The following is a 20,925-nucleotide window of genomic DNA, read 5'->3' on the forward strand; positions in this document are numbered from 1 at the left end:
TTTAATCAGATATAATTTACGTCCAATACAATTTACAAATTTTTTTTTCTTGTGGAAGTGGGAATTGAACCCGAGGTATTCTACCTCCGAGCTACATCCTACCCCTATTTTTTTTATTTTGAAACAGGGTCTCACTAAATTTTTGGAGGCCTCACTAAGTAGCTGAGGCTGGCTTCGAACCTGCGTGATCCTCCTGTCTCAGCCTCCCAAGCGCGGGGATTACAAGCGTGCGCCACCACGCCTGGCTATTTATTATATATTTAATGACAGGGTCTCACTAAGTTGCTGAGGCTGACCTTGGACCTGTGATACTTCTCCTAAATACTGGGATTACTGGTGTGTGCCACCACACCCAGCTTCCCAACTCTAATTCTTAAGTGATGGTAATAATATTAACAATAATAGCAGCAGTTGACACTCTGTATTAGGCAGTCTCTGAAAGGCTTTATATTTATTGAATGAGTTAATCCTCATAAACATTCATTGGTGGGGAGCTCATGTTATCTTAATACAGATTTTGTAGATGAGGAAACCGAGGTGCAGATGTTTAGTGGCTTGTCTAGGTTTTATAGCCATTAATTCTGAATATGATCCAGACTTCCTGGCTCTAGAGCACACTCCAATTGTTATGCAGCCTCTCAGGACAAAACATAAGGAAATGGAAATGCTCACTCCCCCCACCTCTGCTTCTAGGAATAATGTTTTCTAGCACAGGTGGCATTATTTTGGTTACTACTTTTTGAAATTTCCTCTCCTTATAATACATATTGCTGTTCATCTGTCTCTTTCTGGCATGTAGTATCTGAAAGAAGCTGTGTGCTTAAAACAAAGTAGCTGTATTTCTAAGGTATCACTTTTCAGACCACAGCCAGACATTGGGCAGAGAGCAGGGTCAGCCTAGCATGTGGTTATTCTTCTGGGAAGGCAGCTCAGAAGAGGTGCCTCTTGCCTGCTTAAACCTGCTTAAACCACAGTGTAGGCACCGTGCTGGGGAGTCAGTGTGTGGTAAAAGGCCAGGGATTGTTATGGATTGACAGATTAACAAAGAATGGGGGTTTTAAAATCTTATTACAAGGGGATTCTATCCTTAGAAGTTTTCCAGGGTCAAGGAAGAAGGGCTGGGGGATGTGATAACAGGCAGGAATGAATGGCTTCTCTCAGCCCTTGGGCATTGGCCTCTGTGCCCTCCCTCTTCTGGTTTTTCCCCTTTGCTTTGGTCCCCCAAGTTTGAACACTCTAATCCTCTTAGTGTTTCTGACCTCATTGCAGATGGAAGTACTTTCCTATCAGGTTTGTAAAAGCAGGTTAAATTCATTTTTTTTGTGTGTGTTACTGGGGATCGAGCCCAGGGCTTTGTGCATGTTAGGCAGGCACTCTACTACAAGCTACATCCCCAACTTCTTTTACTTTGATTTAATCAATTTATTTATTGGTGCTGGGGACTTTTTATTTAATTATTTTTATTGGTGCATTGTAATCATACATCACTTTGGAATACAAGACTTGAGAGGATATACAAGCACATATCATCCAATAAGCCCTCATCCAATCCCCATCCCATTCCCTTCCCCTCCCTCGATCCCATGCTTAATTGGCGATTATCTTTGATATATTTGTTTATGCACCCCATGAGTTTTAAAGAGATTCCATCCTCCCCCACCCCTCCCCTCTGATTGGTCACCTTAATTGCTTCTCAATAGGGCTCTTTCTACTACTCAACCTCTTCCTGTTACCCCTTTCTTCCTAGTTCTGGCTAATTAGGGGAAGCATCTGGATTTTATTTTCTGTGCTATTTCTCTGTGCATGCCATATTGCAAGTTCCAATCCCACTCTTGACGGCTCCAGTAGTGGCCTGGCCACCCAGAGGACGCTGAGCCCAACCTCACTAGATCCAGCACCGGCCTTCTCATGGGAGGCCCTGATCCTGGCCTCACTGGCCGGTGCTGAGGACCTTTTAATTATATTTTAAGACAAGGTCTTGCTAAGTTGCCCAGGCTGGCCTCAAACTTGTAGTCTTCCCGTCTTAGCCTCCTAAAATATTTTTTTGATGGAGCTTTACCTTTGCCTTTGAAAGTACCAAAAAAAAAAAAAAAAAGAGAATTATAAAATAAGGAAAAGTAAAGTCAAAAGTCTAGAAAAAATTGTGAAAATGCTTAGACTAACAAGTTTCTCTGTTATAGACTTTTTATCTTACAACAGCTCCCTTGCTCAGCCTTTGGCATGGCTCAGCCCATGCATGCAGGCTTTGGCGATACCCATGGGCCTCACACAGGGAAATTCTCAGCTCGCTCTCATGCGCCTCTTCTCTGTTGATAGGTCTTGGTGCTTCTTCACCTCAGGCCTCTTTAACCCTGAAGGGGCTTCACTTAGATCTGTTTTTTAAATTTTTGGGGCCAGGTGTGGTGGCGCAGGCTTGTAATCCCCGCGCTTGGGAGGCAGAGACAGGAGGATCCCGCTGGTTCGAAGCCAGCCGCGCTGGCTTAGGAGACCCTGTTTCCAAATTAAAAAAAAAAAAAAAAAAAAAAATATATATATATATATATATATATATATATATATATATAATAGGTCTGGAAGTGTAGCCCTGAGGTAGATGGGCTTTTAGGAACCGCAGTACCACCAAAATAAATAAGTAAATAAATTTTTGGTTCCTTTTGGTGGCTTGGCTGAGGTCGTCGTACCTCAGCCTGTGGGAGGGGTCTTTTGGTATCCATAATCTCTGCTAGGAACTCCATCTCCTGGCTGTTCTTTTCTGAAGAAAACTCACCAGCTGAACTTCAAACACGGTCTTCCTCAGCTTGGTTCACTGCTGGCGGCATGGACCTCAGCAGAGGCGTCTGTCTTTATGAGAAGCTGCCTGTATAATTGTGTTCATTTTTTGTCTGGACCGTAGAAGATTCCTTTTCTGTTTGCAAACCCTACTCTTGCACTGAGGTATAGCTCAGCAGTAGAGTGCTTGTCTCTCACGTGTAAAGCCCTCAGTGTGATTCCCCATCTGCATAAGAAAAGGAGAAAGAAAACCCTATGCTTGAAATGAATGTATTGACTCATATGAGCAAAAAGCTCCGAGGTAGGCTGAAATGGGCCTGGCTTTAGGGACTTGTGCTGGCCTTCCTCCAGGTTCCACAAGGTGGCAGCGCGGCTCCTGCTGCTCTGTCCTGCAGCCCCTAGGTGCCAGGCCAGGGCCGGGACTCCTGCAAGCACCCGCATACATTCCGTTATTTACTCTTTACTTTCTTTCTGTTAGTAATCCGTTTTATTCATCAAGTAAGAGATATATTTTAGCGATTCAAAAACAAGGTATTTTTGAAAGGATATAAGGTAAAAAGTTTTTCTTCATCCTGTCCCTTCTATCATTATTAAGGGCTTCGTTGTCCTTTTTAATGCTTTTTGTTCTGAATTCTCTTTCCTGATGATAAAATCAGTTCCTGTACTTTCATTTTATTTTAATTTGCTTAGTACATAAATCTTTTCAGCCATTTTTTTTAAAGCTTCCTGAGTTACTTTTTTTTTGAGTTATGATTCTCTTTGCAGCATGGACGATTTGTTTTTCTTCTTTATAATCCAATCAAGAGGTGAATTTTCTTTTAATTGGCGGGTTTAGACCATTTCTCTATTCTTGTGTTAGATATATTTGATATTTGTCGGTATTTTGTGGTGTTTGCTATTTTTATATCTTTTAAAAATCTTTTCCTTCGTGGCTCATTTTCTTGCTGATTTTATGGGGTTTTCCTGATTTTTGGTCTATTGGTTATTATTATAATTTCACACAATGTCCTTAGTCTTGCAAGAAAGTGACCATAGTTCCCCACTGTGAGCACTGATAAAATTAATGAATTTCATACTAAGTCTAATACAGAGATGTTATAACTATGGTACATTGTCTTTTTCTTACTCGAGAAATCTATTTCATTCTGTCTTCAGAGAAGAGAATTAATTACTTAGCCAGGAAGCTTGCAACTCAGTCAAGGTTATTATTATCGATAAATGGGCTGTCAGAGACCTTATGTGTTTTCCCAGAGTAGACTGTAAGCATTTATTGACTCTTTTTGTCTGTAAAAAAAATTACTTTCTAAAGTCATCATGGATCATAAAACCGAGAAGCTGGAATTTGTTTACAATTGGATGTCGTTTTAGCATGTCTGCAGGTGGTCTGTCATTGACACAAGAGAGTCACCAATTTCATGTCCACATTGCCAATGAAGTGTAATTATTGGGTCTGAAATTCTCTTGCGTTATTGTGGGTTCCATACTTGTTATGATTTTTATCACCATTTAATTTTTCAAAATCAATGTATTTGGCAACAGAGAGGCATGTTGCATGTGCGAAGGATTTATTAGAACAGTCCTGTTGACATGCCCTATTTAAGGACTGAGATCCCTTTCCTGGTGTTGTCCTGCCATCTAGGCATGGAATTTTTCTCTTCAGGTTCCTCTTCATTCTGGAGTCCTCAGCTCCAGGCCGCAGTACCCTTTGCAGAGAGAGATGAAAGGAATGTGGTTTCATAATTTTTAGACCTGGTCAATCATATGAGTATAGATGAATTCCTTGATTTTTTGTGTATATATTTAGTATTTATTGCTCACCTTTCCTAGAACATCTGAAGCAGACTATCACTGAATATATTTCTTTGGAGATTTCCATTTCTGCTTTCCACTGTAGTCCTATGATGGCAGTCATGTAGATTAGTGTTTTTGGTCTGCAGTGTGTGACCTGCCTAGAAAACCTCTTAAAAATGAAAACATTCCACCCGGGTGTGGTGGCACACGCTTGTATTCCCTGCCTTGGGAGGCAGAGACAGGAGGATCGCGCAGGTTCGAAGCCAGCCTCGCTGGCTTAGGAGACCCTGTTTCCAAATTAAAAATTATATAAAAATAGGTCTGGGAGTGTAGCCCGGAGGTAGAAGGGTTTCCAGGAACCCCAGTACCACCAAAAATTGAAGACATTCCTGCTGAATTAAATGTTCATTTGGAGTATTCATTTGCAATCTGTGCCTTTGATGTGTGTTACGGTCACCTCACTGATAAAGGCATGCCACAGACTATGGTTGGAGGAAATAAAGATGGACAATTTGTGAGACAGTTTTATCACCACTTAATTTTTGAAAAACAATAAAAATGGCAGTGAGGCATGTTATTTGTGAAAATGTTAAAGTAGAAATTTTACTAAAATCTAGTTTGACAAAATCCTGATAGGGTCTTTCTCATGTGTGCGGAATTTCAAACGGACTTTTCTTTCAAATAGAAAGTGATTTGAATTTAGCACATCTTTAATTAAGAAATCTAGGAAAACACAGAGAGATTTTATAACTTCAACCATTTTGTTCACAAATAGTTTGCATGAGGATGTTTAATATACAGCTTGTGCAGAACAATGAATTTGATGTTCTCGTAAATGCTTCCATGAAAGCCTCAAGGATATCTGACAAGTCCATTTTTATCAAATTTAATGGATTTCTAAATCCTTATCTGCTTATCAAACAAAACCTTAATTAGAACTGTAATTGAGTAACCAGCTGCTTCTTGTGTTCACTCTAGGAACTTGTATAAAACCATTGTGGAGCTCATGTAAGGTCATCCATTGCTTTTGGAGTTGTTAAATAATAACTTAGCTTCTAACAATCCAAGTATTAGAGTCTACAGGAAGATAAAAATTGATAAGAGCTTTGTAATAGTCTCTTACTCTCTCCCTAGCGGATTAAGGTAGAGGGAAAATTCCTCTGCACCACAGATGGGAGAAAATCCTCCCTCTTAGATTTCTTCCTCAATGTGCTTATGCCTGCCGAGCCCGGTAAGAGAGCGAGCTGAGAAGGCCTTCAGAGCTGGGTGCCCTGGGTTTGAACATCTAGGGATCTGTTTTCTCCTTGTGACTGTGAACATTGCACTTAATCTCTCAAAGTTCAACTTACCAATTTTTAAAATGGGGACAGTGTGGCGGTATCAAGGGTAGGCAGGCGTCTGCAGGTTGTGTGCATTTATTCACGTATGTGTTCATTCAGTTGAGCGCCACCTCTGTCCCAGGCATTGTGTCCAGCAGAAGTAAAAGTGACAGAATCCCTGGCCTTATGAATTTTAGCCAGGAATGCCATTTTACACAAGGTGCTCAGGGAGAGAAAGTTATTTGATAACCTGAGGGAGGTGGGAATGTCCTGTGCATGCCTGGGTCCAGGGAAGAGCATTTTGAGCAGTGGAAGTAGGCGCAGAGGCCCTGAGGCGAGGCCTTAGCCATGTTGCTTAGGAATTCTCCAAAAAGAATGGGGTTCAGAAGTGACAGGGCCAGATCACCATCTAAAATAATTTTTAAACATTTTTCTTTTTTATTTCTTTTCTACTTAGCCTTACTAAGAGAGTAAGTTTTATGAGGGCAGAAGGGTGTATGTGGTTTGCTAGAGAATTTTGAATTCTGACTTCAAAATACTTTTCCTGTTCATAGTTAGGGATGGGGAGCCATGAAGGAGTAAGAGAAGGAAAGTACAGTATTTTCATTCCTAGCTCTGACACTGAGTAGCCTGATGCAGGGACTTGAAGGGATGGCATGTGGTAGATACTCCACAAATGTCTGTGGAGTATTTTTACTTTACTGTTTATGCATTTACTTACTTATATTTGCTGCACTGGGGGTTAAACCCAGAGGCACTCTTCTACCACTGAGCAACATCCCCTTTTTATTTTTGAGATAGGATCCCCCTGAGTGGCTGAGGCTGACCTTAGACCTGTGGTCCTCTTTTCTCAGCTTCCCAAGTTCTGAGATTATAGGAATATACCACCACGCTGGGTTTGTAAAGTAATTTTTAAACATTACCATTTTACTATTCATTAAGAGCCACAAGAATAACTGGCAGAAATGACTGTGAATGTTTAGAAAGCATTTTGTGGACTGTTTTTTTTCAGAATCACATTGATTAACAAGGCTAATTATTTGTCTCACACTTATCTTTCAACTGCTTCATAATTTTTAGTTATTAAGTTGAAATTCATCTGTGAATTTTTACTTAGGGGTATTTTTCTATATGATTTTATTTATTTATTTATCTTATTTTATTTATTTATTTATTTATTTTGGTACTGGGGTTCCTGGAAGCCCTTCTACCTCCGGACTACACTCCCAGACCTATTTTATATTTTTATTTGGAAACAGGGTCTCTTAAGCCAGCGCATCTGGCTTCGAACCTGTGTGATCCTTCTGTCTCCGCCTCCCACACACGGGGATCACAATCGTGCGCTACCATGCCTGGCTCTGTATGATTTTTTATTCAAAGATTGATTTTTAATAAAAATAACTTGTTTGACTAAGTACTTTTTTTTTTTTTTTTTTGGTGGTACTGGGGTTCCTGGAAACCTTTCTACCTCTGGGCTACACTCCCAGACACCTATTTTTTATATTTTTATTTGGAAACAGGGTCTCTTAAGCCAGCGCGGCTGGCTTTAAACCTGCACTATCCTCCTGTCTCCACCTCCCAAGTGTGGGGATTACAAGTGTGCGCCACCACACCTGGCGACTAAGTATTTTTTATTTTTTAATTTTTTTAAATTTTTTTTGGTACTGGGGGTGGAACCCAGAAGCTTTCTACCTCTGGGCTATACTCCCAGACCTTTTTATATTTTATTTGGAAACAGGCTCTCACTAAGTTGCTGAGATCCTCACCAAGTAGCTAAGGCTGGCTTCAAACCCGTGTGATCCTCCTGTCTCAGCCTCCCAAGCGCGGGGATTACAAGCGTGCGCCACCACGCCCGGCTCCGACTAAGTACTTTAAATTGAAGCTTTTTGTATTTGTTACTTTTTGTCTAATTTCTCTTAGAGTATTGACACCTATCTTTTTTTTGGAGTAACTTCTATTGAAGTATAGTAAACATAAAAAAATGCACAGATTACAGGGTCTATTGCAGTGAATTTTTAAAAAATGAATACATCTATGTTCATAAAATCGAGGTCAAGAAATAAAACATCATAAATACCCGAGATCTCCTTTAAGACCCCTTTTTGTACCTGCCCTCTTTCAAAAATTCTGCATATAAATTAATTTTTTCTGTTTTGATATTTTTTTTACAAATGGAATTATATGGCATATACTATTTTCTGACTGCTTTCAGTCATTTTATTTGTGAGATTAAAAAAAAAAAAACTATTCTCAGCTGGGTGTGGTGGTGCACACCTGTAATCCCAGTCCTTGGAAGGCTGAGATAGGAGGATCACAGGTTTTCAGCTAGCCTCAGCAACTTAGTGAGGCCCTCTGTAATTTATCAAGACTTTTATTTCAAAATAAAAATAAAAATAGGACTGGGAATGCAGCTCAGAGGCAGAATGCCCCTGGAATGAATTCCCTGTACCACACACACAAAACAAAAATCGAACAACTATTTTCATTGCTATATGAACATATATTAAATTATATATCCATTCTACTGTAGGTGAAACTTTGGATAATTTCCCCTTTGGGGCCATTACCAATAATGCTCCTATATACTTTTTTGTACATGTCTCCTGGTAAGTGTGTACATGTCTATTGAATGTCAGTGCTAGATCACAGGATTTGCATCTGTTTAGCTTAGCAGATACTGCCAAAGAGTTTTCCAAAATGATTCTACATACTTACACTCCAGCTGCATATGAGAATATGAGAATAATTTACTAATTAGTCACACTAAGATCAACAACAATAATAACAATTATAACAATATATTATAAGAAATATTGTTTAAAACTTACAAACTGTTTATTTCTGGAATTTCCCTTTTAATATTCTGGGACCTGGCACTCTATCTTGAATTTAAGACTGCATATAGGAATTCTACTTGTTTAACACTACTTGATATCTCACGTCCTTAGCTATTATTTGGGTATGCATTAGTGTCTCCTGGTGGTTTAATTTACATTTTACTTAAGACTAATAACAGTGAGCCTTTTTTCCTTCTGTTTATTGGTTATTTGGATATCCCTTTTTTGAGTTTTTCTTTATCTTACCTGTTTTTCTACTGGGTCATCTATTCCTTTTATTTTATTTATTTATTTATTTATTTATTTATTTATTTATTTATTTATTTGCGGGTCTGGGGATGGAACCCAGGGGCATTTGACCTCCGAGCTACACCCCCTGCCCTATTTTTTATTCTTTATTTTGAAACCGGGTCTCACTGAGTTGCAGAGGGCCTCACTAAATAGCTGAGGCTGTCCGCGAACCGCGACCCTCCAGGTCTCAGCCTCCCGAATGCTGGGATTACAAGCGTGCGCCACCACGCCCGGCTAAGGTCATCTATTCTTAATTAAATGGTACCGCATTTATTTTCTGAATATGAGTGAATTTGTGGGATGTTTGTTGCAAATACTTTACATTTTCTATAGTTTGTATTTTTCGCTCTATGAGTGTTATTTTGATGAGCAGAGTCGTTTATTTTAGTGTAGTCCAATCGATCTGTTTTCCTATACAGTTCATGTTTTTTGTGTCTTCAGAACTCTGCCTATCTTGATATAAATGTATTCCTACTTATGTTAGATTACCTTTCACATTTTATATGTATAATGTATATGGAATTGATTTTTCAGTGTAGGGTGAGATCAATTTCATTTTCTTCCACATGAATATCCAGCTACCCAAGTGCTGTGATTACAGGTGTGTGCCACTATACCCAGATATGATCTTTTTAAAATAATTTTTTAATTGTTGCACTGTAATCATACATGGCAGGGAGATTTATAGTGATACATTCATATATGCACAATATTTGGTCTGTTTATTTCCTCATATTTTCCCCTTTCCTTTTCTTCTTCCCTCCCCTAATCTCTTCCCATTTTTTGTATTTTTCAAATATTTTATTATGTCTAGGACATTATTGTCTATTATTTTAGATGGGAAACTAAGAATAGGAACCTAGTTGTTGGGTGCCATATGCCCACATATGAGAATTTTTGTTTTTATTTATTTGTTTTTGTCAGGTAGATACAGATAAAAATAAGCTTTCTTTTTTCAGCCATAATCTTTCTTTTAGAATTTAAACTAATTGTTTAGCAGAATACAAAAGTATTATACTATTGTTTATTTTGTACAAGGCATTGTTGTTGAACTTTTAAACCAGATCATAGAATCTCCTTGTTCATTTTAGCTTGGTGCTGGGGATTAGTCCAAGTCTTTCTTAAGTTTTCTGTAGAACAAGGAAGTGTCCTATTTAGGGGACCAAAGAAGGAAAATGAGAAACTTTCTAGGACATCTTAACTCAGGTGTTCATTGTCTAGTTTTATTTTTATATTTTGCCTATTAGATATCCCCATATCAACATATGTAAGATAAGTGTCCAAAGCAATTGTAGATACTCATTTTTGTCTTGTAGTTTTCAGTATGTCAGACACTATTACTTTATCTGCTTAGGTAGTGATTCTTTAATTTTATTGTGCATGAATTTCCTGAGGCCAGGCCCCATTCTCAGAGGTTCTGTTTCAAGTAAAGACAGAGAGAACTACATTCATATTAGACGGAACAACAATCAAAGATATATAAAACCTTCACAGAGATAATTGAATCACCAACATGATTCGATGGGTATGAGACACAAGTAGAAAAGTATACTATCTTTAGCAATGGATATCTCTGTTAAGCTATTATTTTTCTAAATCATTGATTATAGTATATGGTCAAAATCCCAATAAAGTTCTTGTGAAACTAGACAAGATCAGCTGAAAATTTATAAAGAAAATCAAAGGCCCAGGAGTAGCCAAAACAGTTTCAAAGAAAAAAGTAGGTGCCTTGCCACCTAGATATTGCTGCCAAGCCATGGAAATGAAGACACTGGTGCTGATACAGAGATGGACGAAAACATCAATGAAACAAGACCAAGAAGCAGAAATAGAGTCACAGCTAGGGAGGAATGTGGATGCAGTGGAAGTAGTATTGTAAATCACTATTGTTAGATAAATGTTGCTTTGATCATTAATCATATATCAAATCAAATCATATTTCTGGCCGGGTGTGGTGGCACACGCTTGTAATCCCCGCGCTTGGGAGGTGGAGACAGGAGGATTGTGCATGTTCGAAGCCAGCCGCGCTGGCTTAAGAGACCCTGTTTCCAAATAAAAATGTAAAATATATATATTTCTAGCTGTACACAATCCACAAAATAAAATCAATTTAAAAAGCAACTCTTAAAAATTTACCAAGAAATTTTAAAAACTAAGAACAATCAGAAGCATTTATTGTTATTTTGAGAATGGGGTTTTGCTATGTTCCTCATTGCTGCTATGCAGGCTGATCTCAAACTTATGGTCCAAGTGAATGTCCTGCTTCGGCCTCCCAACTAAGAAGCATTAAAAAAAGTGTGCTTGTCTTCATGTGTGTGTCTTAGGAGTATGACATGAAGTGCAAAAGTAGGTATAGTAAATACCACCCATAAAATTAAAAACATGAAATAATACAATAAAAGTATGAAAATGTTTGCTTGTGGAAATGATAGGTAAATGTGATTGGAGAGGTTATGTGCAGGCTGCTACTGTACATGTGATGTTTTATTTTTATTTTTATTTTTATTTTTTGGTGGTACTGGGGTTCCTGGAAGCCCTTCTTCCTCCGGGCTACACTCCCAGACCTATTTTATATTTTTGAAACAGGGTCTCTTACGCCAGCACGGCTGGCTTCGAACCTGCGCGGTCCTCCTGTCTCCGCCTCCCAAGCGCGGGGATTACAAGCGTGCGCCACCACGCCCGGCAGTGATGTTTTATTTTTAAATAAAAAATGTTTTAAAGTAATGTGACAAACAACACCAAGTGAATATCAAATAATAAGAAAATGGTTGAATAAATTATGGCACTTATGGACTATGAAATCTTTCTAGCCATGCAAAAGGATGAATTGTAGATAGTTCACTTTATAGGGAAAGATGTTCTAGAGTTATTACTTAGTGAAGAAAACAAGATGCAATATATAAAGTTATCTCATTTTTATAATACTCTGACAAATATGATATATGATTTATACTTATGTCTAATCATATGAACAGGTAAAATTATGTACTTTTGCAGAGTTTTGGGTCTTAAAAACTAGAACCTCTTTATTTATAAAAAGGGTGAGAGTTGACCTGAGGGGGATTTACTGTACTTGACTAGAGGCCATGATAAAAATGGACTTAGCAAAAAAAGTACATCTGACTAACATATCCTTCAAAGAACACATCACTCAATGATATGTTACTATGATTTGCTAGTTGCTAAACAAATAATGTAATCAAATTAAACCATTTTTAGTTTTTCTCCCTTCATATTTGTTAATACTATTGGTTCTAATTTTAGTTCTTTATTTTTATCTTAACTAATATGAAATACTCAGAATTTCATATTTAGAATTCTGCTAGGTGATATAAAGAGTAGTTAAGAGTAATAATTATTAAATTTTATTAAATGGGGCCCTTTGGCAGGGAAATTTAAGACCTCATTCATTTTCTCTCCCTCTTTCCATCCCTTCCCGTCTTTAACATGGTAGAAAATAAGGAACGAGTCTCTTGAGTGTGTGTGTGTGTGTGTGTGTGTGTGTGTGTGTGTGTGTGGGCGGGGGGATCAGGCCAAGTCCTTACTGCAAATAATTTAGGATGATGGATAATTCTTTGAAATTTTTGTGTTTTTTTTTTCCCTTTCAGTGTGCAGGATGACAGAATTCGAGTAGAAAGGATGGATAATAATTATTTTGAATACAGCTGTGCTTTCCAGACTGTTACAGAGTTTTATGCAAAAGATGTAGTTGATAAGAAAGGTAAATATTTTATACATGTGAGCGTCCTCAAATTGCACTGAAATCTGGGTAAAGATATAATTATAACTTTAATGACAACCAGTAGCCAGCAAAAATAAGTGGGAGCAGCTGAGGAAAGATCTCCCTGTGCTTGGGCTCCCAAGAACACCACGACAGCATCTTCTCCATTAGTTGTGACCTGCAGTTAGTCCCTTGCAGGATGTGGCAGATGTATTGGGGCATAAGGAGTTCCTGATCACATTTCTTTTTGCTCTTCTTTAAAGATGGCTATTAGCATCCTGTCACTTTGCAGAATGTTTACATAAGTCTGATAAAGGTCAATATTTTGAAAGGTGGGTTGTTAGAATTAAAATACCAGAACATTAGTGATGAAGCCTAAATATGTTAGGTAGCTATTATTTGCCTTAATTTATATTTCCTTAGTCAGGCATTAATTTTTAATTTTGTCTGTACCCCTCATTCCTGCCAGTCCGGCGTTTGTTAGGGGTCCTTTTCACTGGTGAGGAGGTGAATAGACGTTTTTCCTTTTGACACAAACTTCATAAGACTACCATAATCCATAATGGTCATCAGATTCACTTGAAGGCGATGGGACAGAAAACAGCCTGCCTTCAGGTCATGTGTTGCCCTTAGTGGGAGGAGACTTTGCAGTAGTCTTCATGGCAGTGCATAATGCCCCTGGGAGCTTAGGTTCCCTCCTCCCCATGTAACAGCTCATAGGTGAGGGAAGGTGGCTGGGTGCAAAAGCCATCCTGGCTTGGAAGCCCCATGGCCTCCAGGAGCCTCTGAAGAGGACATACCAGGTTACAAGAGTCACTGCATTCAGTAAGGCTGGCACTTTGGAATTAATAAGTCTTCCCAGGCTAGATGTAATGCACTATTTTCAGGTTAATACTGCCTCGTAACACCTTGGTATTCCTTCTTTATTAGGTTTCTGGGGGAACAGAGCTAGAAACTTAAAGAGAAAATCAGTTCTCTGTCGAAGGGGAAAGGGTATTGTTAACTCTATTTATACCCTGGTTTTATAAATATGTATAGTTAAAATTTGTAAGACTTTTTTTATAATGATACAAAGTTTGATTTGCAAAGAACATTTTATAATACTTTTCTCAATTTCTAAAAGTAATAAATGCTTATTGCAAAAAGTCAAAGAACATAGTTGTTTGTGCATAAAGGAAAAAGTGGGGCATGTAGCTCAGTAGTAGAGTGTTGGCTCGGCATATATAGGGGCCTGGATTTAATCCCCAGTACTAAAAAAAAATGTAGAAGTTCCTGCCTTCAAACTCGTTTCTTGCCCTTGCCACTTGTGTTGGAGGGCAAATTAACAATTTGGCATATATTTTAAGGTTTTTTAAATTTGGCATATGTTCTTAAGATTTTTTATTTTATTATTTTAATTTTTTTCTCTTTTCTTTCTTTCTTTCTTTTTTTTTTTTTTGTGGTACTGGGGATGGAACCCAGAGGCATTTTACCTCCGTGATATGTCCCCAGCCCTATTTTTTATTCTTTATTTTTGAAGCAGGGTCTCACTGAGTTGCAAAGGGTTTAAATAGCTGAGGCTGTCCGCAAACTGCGATCCTCCTGTCTCAGCCTCACAAATGCTGGGACTACAAGCGTGCACCACCATTTTTTTTTTTTTTTTGTGCATTGTAATCATACATCTTAATGGAGTACAAGATGGTAAAGGAAGGCCTTGTAGAGAAGATAAGCACTTGGAAAAGATATAAACAGAGATTGAAGGACTTAAGGGAAACAGCCACAAAGACAGGTGAAGAAACAGTATTTTAGGCAGAGGCAATGGTAAGTACAGAATTCTTTAAGGTGGGAGGGCACTTGGCATGTTTAAGAAATAGCAAGGAGTCAGTGCAGTAAAATATCAACTGAGGGAGAACTTTAGAAAGGGAGCTGTAAGGCTCTGTAGATCACCAGAAGGACTCTGACTTTTACTCTCATGAGGGATATTGGAGGATTTTTGTGTGAAGTAGTCTAATGATATCATATATTTAAAACAGAATTTTTCTGGCTACCTTATTAAGAATACTCAACAGAGCTGGGTGTGGTGGCACATACTTCTAATCACAGTACTTGGGAGGCTGAGACAGGAGGATCACAAGTTCAAAGCCAGCTAGCCTATGCAATTTAGTGAGGTTCTCAGCAACCTAGTGAGACCCTGTTTTCAAATAAGAAATAAAATGGGGCTGAGGGGTGTAGCTTGGAGATAGAATGTTTTGAATTCCAGTCCCCCAAAACACACACACATAACCACCACAACCATCACTACCACCCCAACCCAGTTCAAGGATGCAGCAGGGAGACCCAATGGGAAGTTGCTCCAGTATTCCTGGTGAGAGATCAGGATAATTATATAAACCACCCCTTCCTTGAACTTGGCAATATGTTGTGGATAGCTTTCCATAACAGTTCATATAGCTGTATCATTCTTCTTAGGTGTATAATGATTTGGATTTGCCAAAATTTATGTAACAGTTACTCTGTGGATTGAGTAGGTTGTCTCTAGTGTTTTTTTTATTGTATATGCATACAGTATTTCTGATAAAGAAAATGAACATTTTACATTTTGAAAAAAATATGCTACTCCCCCAAAATATGTGTTCTATCCTCAGGAAATGCCCCTTGTTTCCATGCCACAGGTTTTTGTAATCACTTTTTTCAAAAGGCATGTTTCGGTGATATTACTTAAATTACTATTTCAATAAAACAAATTTCACTAAAATTTGTTTTTTTTTAAATTTTTTTATTGATGCATTGTAGTCATATATCTTAATGGGGTACAAAACGGTGGAGGCATACAGGCACACATTACCCAGTTAGCCCTTACCCAATTTCTTCCCCATTCCCTCTCCTTCTCTCCTTCTTATGTTTGGCTTGGTGATTGACTTTTGATATTAAAATTTGTTTTTAACAACAATAATGTTGGCATGTGCTCTCTTTTTTTAGATTCTCAAAGTTTTTCAGGCATTATTAACTTGGAGAAGCCTGTGATTTGCTCTTTGGCTGCCATAATAAGATACCTCAAGGAATTTAACTTGGAAAGGATGCTCTCTAAACCAGAGTAAGTGCTTTCTTGAATTTGGTAGGTATTTTATGCAGAGATTTACCTACTATTTCAAAAGAATACCCTGATAGGGTACAAGGATGAACTATTTAGTATTGTTGCTAAATACTTTAATTAAAATATTAATTAAAAATACTGATAACCTAGGCAAGGTGTATATACTTGTAATCCCTGCTACTCAGGAGGCAGGAACAGGATCACAAATTCAAGGCTCTGTCTTAAAATGAGTTGAGACTCTGTCTTAAAATAAAATGAAAGGATTTGGGGATGTAGGTCAGAGGTGGGGTGCTCACCTAGCCATGGATTCAATCCCCAGTGCCCCCTCCAAAAAATAAAACCCAACATACACACACACACACACACACACACACACACACACACACACACACACACAGAATGCTGTCAAATTGTACTACACGTGATAACTATTTGCTGTATTTTGACTATAGAACTGTTCTTTATACTAACTGGATTAAGTAGTATTAAAATTCATAAAATTCACTGCTTTTTTTATTCTTGCCTTCAGCTCTTATTTTATAGACCATAAAGTTAGAGATAAAGGGACTGGCTATTAACATAGACAGCTTCTCACGAGAGTAATTAACTGTGTAGGTTTTAGAAATTTCAAAGCTGACAATTGATATTCTAGGAAAATACTAGTTTATTAACCAGTGGACTAAAAAAGACATTTGGACAGTTTTCTGCCTTTCTGTAGTCCATGTTCACTGTCCTTTTGTCTTTGGGAACTTGCCCCTGCTTTCCTTTGTACTTTGTCCCATGTGTGTTTCCCCTCATCTGGATTCACTTTGTATTCTTTCACGTAATAAATCATAACTGTTATTTCAACCTTTAGTCAAGTCTTATGTACCTACCTAGCAAATCATTGAACTGGGCAGTATTCTTTGGGACTGGTTAAACAGCTTTCTTATTTCCTTCTCTGGTGGGCTTATTAGCAGCATTTAGGAATGTGTCAGTCTTTTGAGTAGTTACAAATAGGTTAGAAGTGAAAATATAGTAAAACTGAAGTCTTGTAATATAATGCAATTTATAATTTAATGCAATTTATAATTTATAAATAAAATCAACTGCCAAAAAATTAGACAGGTGATATGTTTATGAACTCTGCAAATCATCTTTTCATATAGATTTTCTGTGTAATACAGTAGATTTTTTTTGGTCTTCAATTCTATTTTAGAATATTTAAGTAGACTTTGTAATAGGTTAATATTTTAGTTCAGATAAGGTCTACATCTTATTTTGCTCATCAAAATTATAAATACTGGCTTTTATTTTTTTCCAAAAGTAGAGACAGGATGATAGAGTCTTAAATTTCCCTGAAAGCTTTTGGCAAGGACATTTTCTTCCCATTATATATCTGGAGGAAGAAAATCATCTTTATTTTTGGTGTCTGAAATATTAATGAAGTATTTTCTCATGTTACTTATAAGATTTCTATATAGAGCCACACAGCATGAATTCTAGCCAGACATTGTTTATGAGTTTCATTTAAAGGACATAAAGTTTGGCTTTTTCCACAAAGATAAATAATTTAGAATTGCTTGAATATTTTAGGTCTGTGATCAGATACTGTTGAATACCTGATGATGCTGGTATATACAACCCTTACTTCTAAAATGTATCCATTTCTTTATGGAAGTAGGCACTAACAGGAGGAAATTTATAACTTTAAAATACTTATCAACCAAATATATGAGAAATCCAAAAGCATTGTTAAGCCTTGGAACTCCTTGATAATTACAGTTCTATAGGAATCAGTCTAATTTAAGATCACACAGTGGCTGATATATTTTCATCAAAATCAGTGCAAATGTCAATTTAAAGAATCTCCTGGTTGTATCTAATTTGAAATTTAGATACTTGTTCATTTAGGACAAATGAAAAACAGTGGCAATAAGACAACCCATCACCAACTAATCAAACAAACTAGAACCCTACACACAACACATTAACACTGTTATTTGAAATACTATCTTTGTAGAGATATGGGATTGAGCTAACCTAAGTAGATATTGGGATCCTCCAGTAATTATATATAGGAGAGGCCTTTAAGTTTTCTTCCCCGTGCCTCCTATACTAGATGGTGTGTTGATCCAGACCAAATTCTGCCACTCATAGATACTTTTTGTCAAGAAGGCACTGTAACGGGCATGCACACTTTTCTCTATCTTCATGAAATTCTAACTATCTTTTTGGTTTTCCAACAGTGCATTGCTTCAGCAGTTCACCACAAGCATATGTGACAGTAAAATAGAGAAAGGAGTTCACTTTTAGTTAGGGTCAGAACCCACTTATGGTAGAATGAGGGATGCTTTCAGAATTTTAAACCTAAACTAGCACCACTCGGGAGATGGACTGTTGGGTTTATATTATTATTTTGTTCATGTGAAGGTGTGGTAAGTTAGTGGATATTTCTGGATAGTCTACATGCTTAACATGCTATTTGTTCCACCAGTGAAAAATGATTTCATATGCCTCTGGGATAAAGGCAGCTAGCTCCGGTGTTGGATTATGAATTCTCCATTAGTTTTTCTCTCATGCCAACATCTGTGGTCTGAATGTTTGTGTCCCCAAACTCATACTAGGTTCACACCTAATCACCAGTGTAATAGTATTGAACAGCGAGGCCTTAAGGAGGTGACTAGGCATTTTGTTTTAGAAGTCTGAAATAACTATGGGTATGTATTTGATTAGGGCACTGGCATGTTAGCTCATTACCCCTAGGATAATATAGTCAGTTAAACCTAATGGGAGGAATAAGGAAAGGGAAGGACTCATACAAAATGCGGAGTAATAGTTAGATAGCAATTCTTTTAAGTAATGCTTTTTTAATTTTATAACTGTCCCTGGGTATTTTAGACATTTCTGGGACTTTATTTCTCAAAGGGAAAAAAACCCCAATCTATAACTGGCTTCCTCACAGGAGATTGGGGAACATTTGTTGAGTGTCTACTGTCTGCTAGAGCCTGCAGGTGCTACAGGATGAATAAGACAAATAAATAACCCTTGCCTTCAAGGAACTTAGATTCATTAAGGAGAGGAGAAGTACAACGTAAATTGCTGTAATTCAAAACAAATTAAGTTAACTGCTCTAAGAGGGACAGAAAGGGCTGCAAACACCTGCTATCAGTCAGTTTTGGTGACGCAGTCCTCTGAAAATCATTAGGTTATCTTCCTTTTGGAAGGTAGATCAAATCTGTCACAAATAAATTACCCTGCCAAAGAACAGTGCCTAGTTACCAGGCAACCTTCCTAATAGGAGGTAAGTTTTTTCTTTTTTCAGGGCTTTGGGCCTTGGCTGGGCTGAAAGTAAAAGGGTTCCTCAGTGTACTGTTTTTCTGGGCTCTGGTTTTAGGTTCTCTAGATTTTTGGGTGAGGGCTTATTCCCATAACTGGCTGAGGAAACTGATTACTTAACTCTCATTATAGCCATGAAAAGTTAATGTTAGGTTTTAGCACAAACACTAATGCTTTTCTTCCACATAGTTTAGTGACCTGCCATTATTTTCTTCCTTTTATTTTATTTTTATTTTTATTTTTTTTTATTTTTATTTTTATTTTTTTTTATTTTATTTTATTTTTTTAACAATTTTTTATTGAACATAAATAGTATACATTTACACTATATTTGGTGCCCTCTCCCCCCGCCCCCATTTTCTCCCCCCCCCCCACCAATGGTTGGCCAGGTTAACCATGTCTTATTCATAATTTTACACATGTTCAGGTGAAGATGCTCCTTAATCAAGATCGGCCTTTCTCCTCTCCTATCTTTCCATTAAAACTTAGCTAGTATTTCCCCTCTAATATCTGGGGTCCTACTGGTATCCTTTGTGTTTTCTAGTTTGGGCATATTAGAGGAAACATGTGTATCTTCTCCTTCTGTGCTTGGCTGATCTCACTTAACATGATGCTTTCCAGGGCTTTCCATCTTCTTGCAAATGATAAAATTTTGTTCTTCTTTATGGCTGAATAGAATTCCATTGTGTGTATTTCCCACAGTTTTGCTATCCATTCATCTGTTGATGGTGATCTGGGTTGGATCCATATTTTGGCTATTACAAATTGTGCTGCTATGAACATAGGTATGCATATGTTGCTGTATTTCTCTGAATTCAACCCTTTTGGAAAGATACCCAGGAGTGGTATAGCTGGATCATATGGTGGATCTATTCCCACCTTTCTTAGGAATCTCCACACAGATCTCCATAGTGGCTGAACTAGTTTGCACTCCCACCAACAGTGTAAAAGAGTTCCTCTTTCCCCACATCCTCGCCAGCATTTGTTGTTGTTTGATTTCTTTATGCTTGCTACTCTCACTGGGGTTAGATGGAATCTCAGTGTAGTTTTGATTTGCATCTCCCTGATGGCCAGTGATGAAGAACATCTTTTCATGTATCTATTAGCCCTTTGTATCTCTTCTTTTGTGAAGTGTCTATTTAGTTCATTTGCCCATTTCTTGATTGGGTTGTTTGTTTTGTTGGTGTAGAGCCTTTTGAGCTCTTTGTATACTCTGGATATTAGCCCCCTATCAGAATGGTGGCTGGTAAAGATCCTTTCCCATTCTGTAGGCTTCCTCTTTAGGTTATTGATAGTTTCCTTTGATGAGAAGAAACTTTTTAGTTTAATGTTATCCCACTTGTTTATTCTTGCTTTAATTTCCTGAGCTTTGGAGGTTTTGTTGAGAAAGTTACTGCCTGTGCCAATATGTTGTAGTGTTGAACCTATGTTCTCCTCTACTAACTTCACCGTCTCAGGTCTAATTTCTAAGTCTTTGATCCATCTTGAGTTGATTCCTGTGTTAGGTGAGATATAGGGGTTTAGCTTCATCTTTTTACAAATGGCTAGCCAGTTCTCCCAGCACCACTTGTTGAAAAGGCTGTCTTTTCTCCAGCGTATGTGTTTGGCCCCTTTGTCAAAGATTAATTGACTAAAGATGTGTGGGTTTGTTTCTGTATCTTCTATTCTAATCCACTGGTCAGTATATCTGTTTTTGTGCCAGTACCATGCTGTTTTTACTACTATTGCTCTATAGTATAGTTTGAAGTCTGGGATTGTAATGCCTCCTGCGTGTTTCTTGTTATTGAGAATTGCTTTGGCTATTCT

The 20,925-nt window shown here is 37.7% G+C and overlaps 1 protein-coding gene across 1 annotated transcript in view; it reads left to right on the forward strand.

The window, feature by feature from the left end:
* MSH3 (mutS homolog 3) overlaps positions 1 to 20,925 on the forward strand; it is a gene marked incomplete at both ends in the record, with an annotated part of 228,429 nt that overhangs the window by 47,123 nt on the left and 160,381 nt on the right. The window contains 2 exons of the mRNA XM_080706313.1: positions 12,616 to 12,728; positions 15,687 to 15,801. Of these exons, the coding sequence (XP_080562439.1) occupies positions 12,616 to 12,728; positions 15,687 to 15,801 (228 nt within the window). The remainder of the gene's footprint in view (positions 1 to 12,615; positions 12,729 to 15,686; positions 15,802 to 20,925) is intronic.

This window comes from Muscardinus avellanarius, assembly GCF_963383645.1.
Source record: "Muscardinus avellanarius genome assembly, chromosome: 1".
In the NCBI taxonomy this organism is placed as follows: domain Eukaryota; kingdom Metazoa; phylum Chordata; class Mammalia; order Rodentia; family Gliridae; genus Muscardinus; species Muscardinus avellanarius.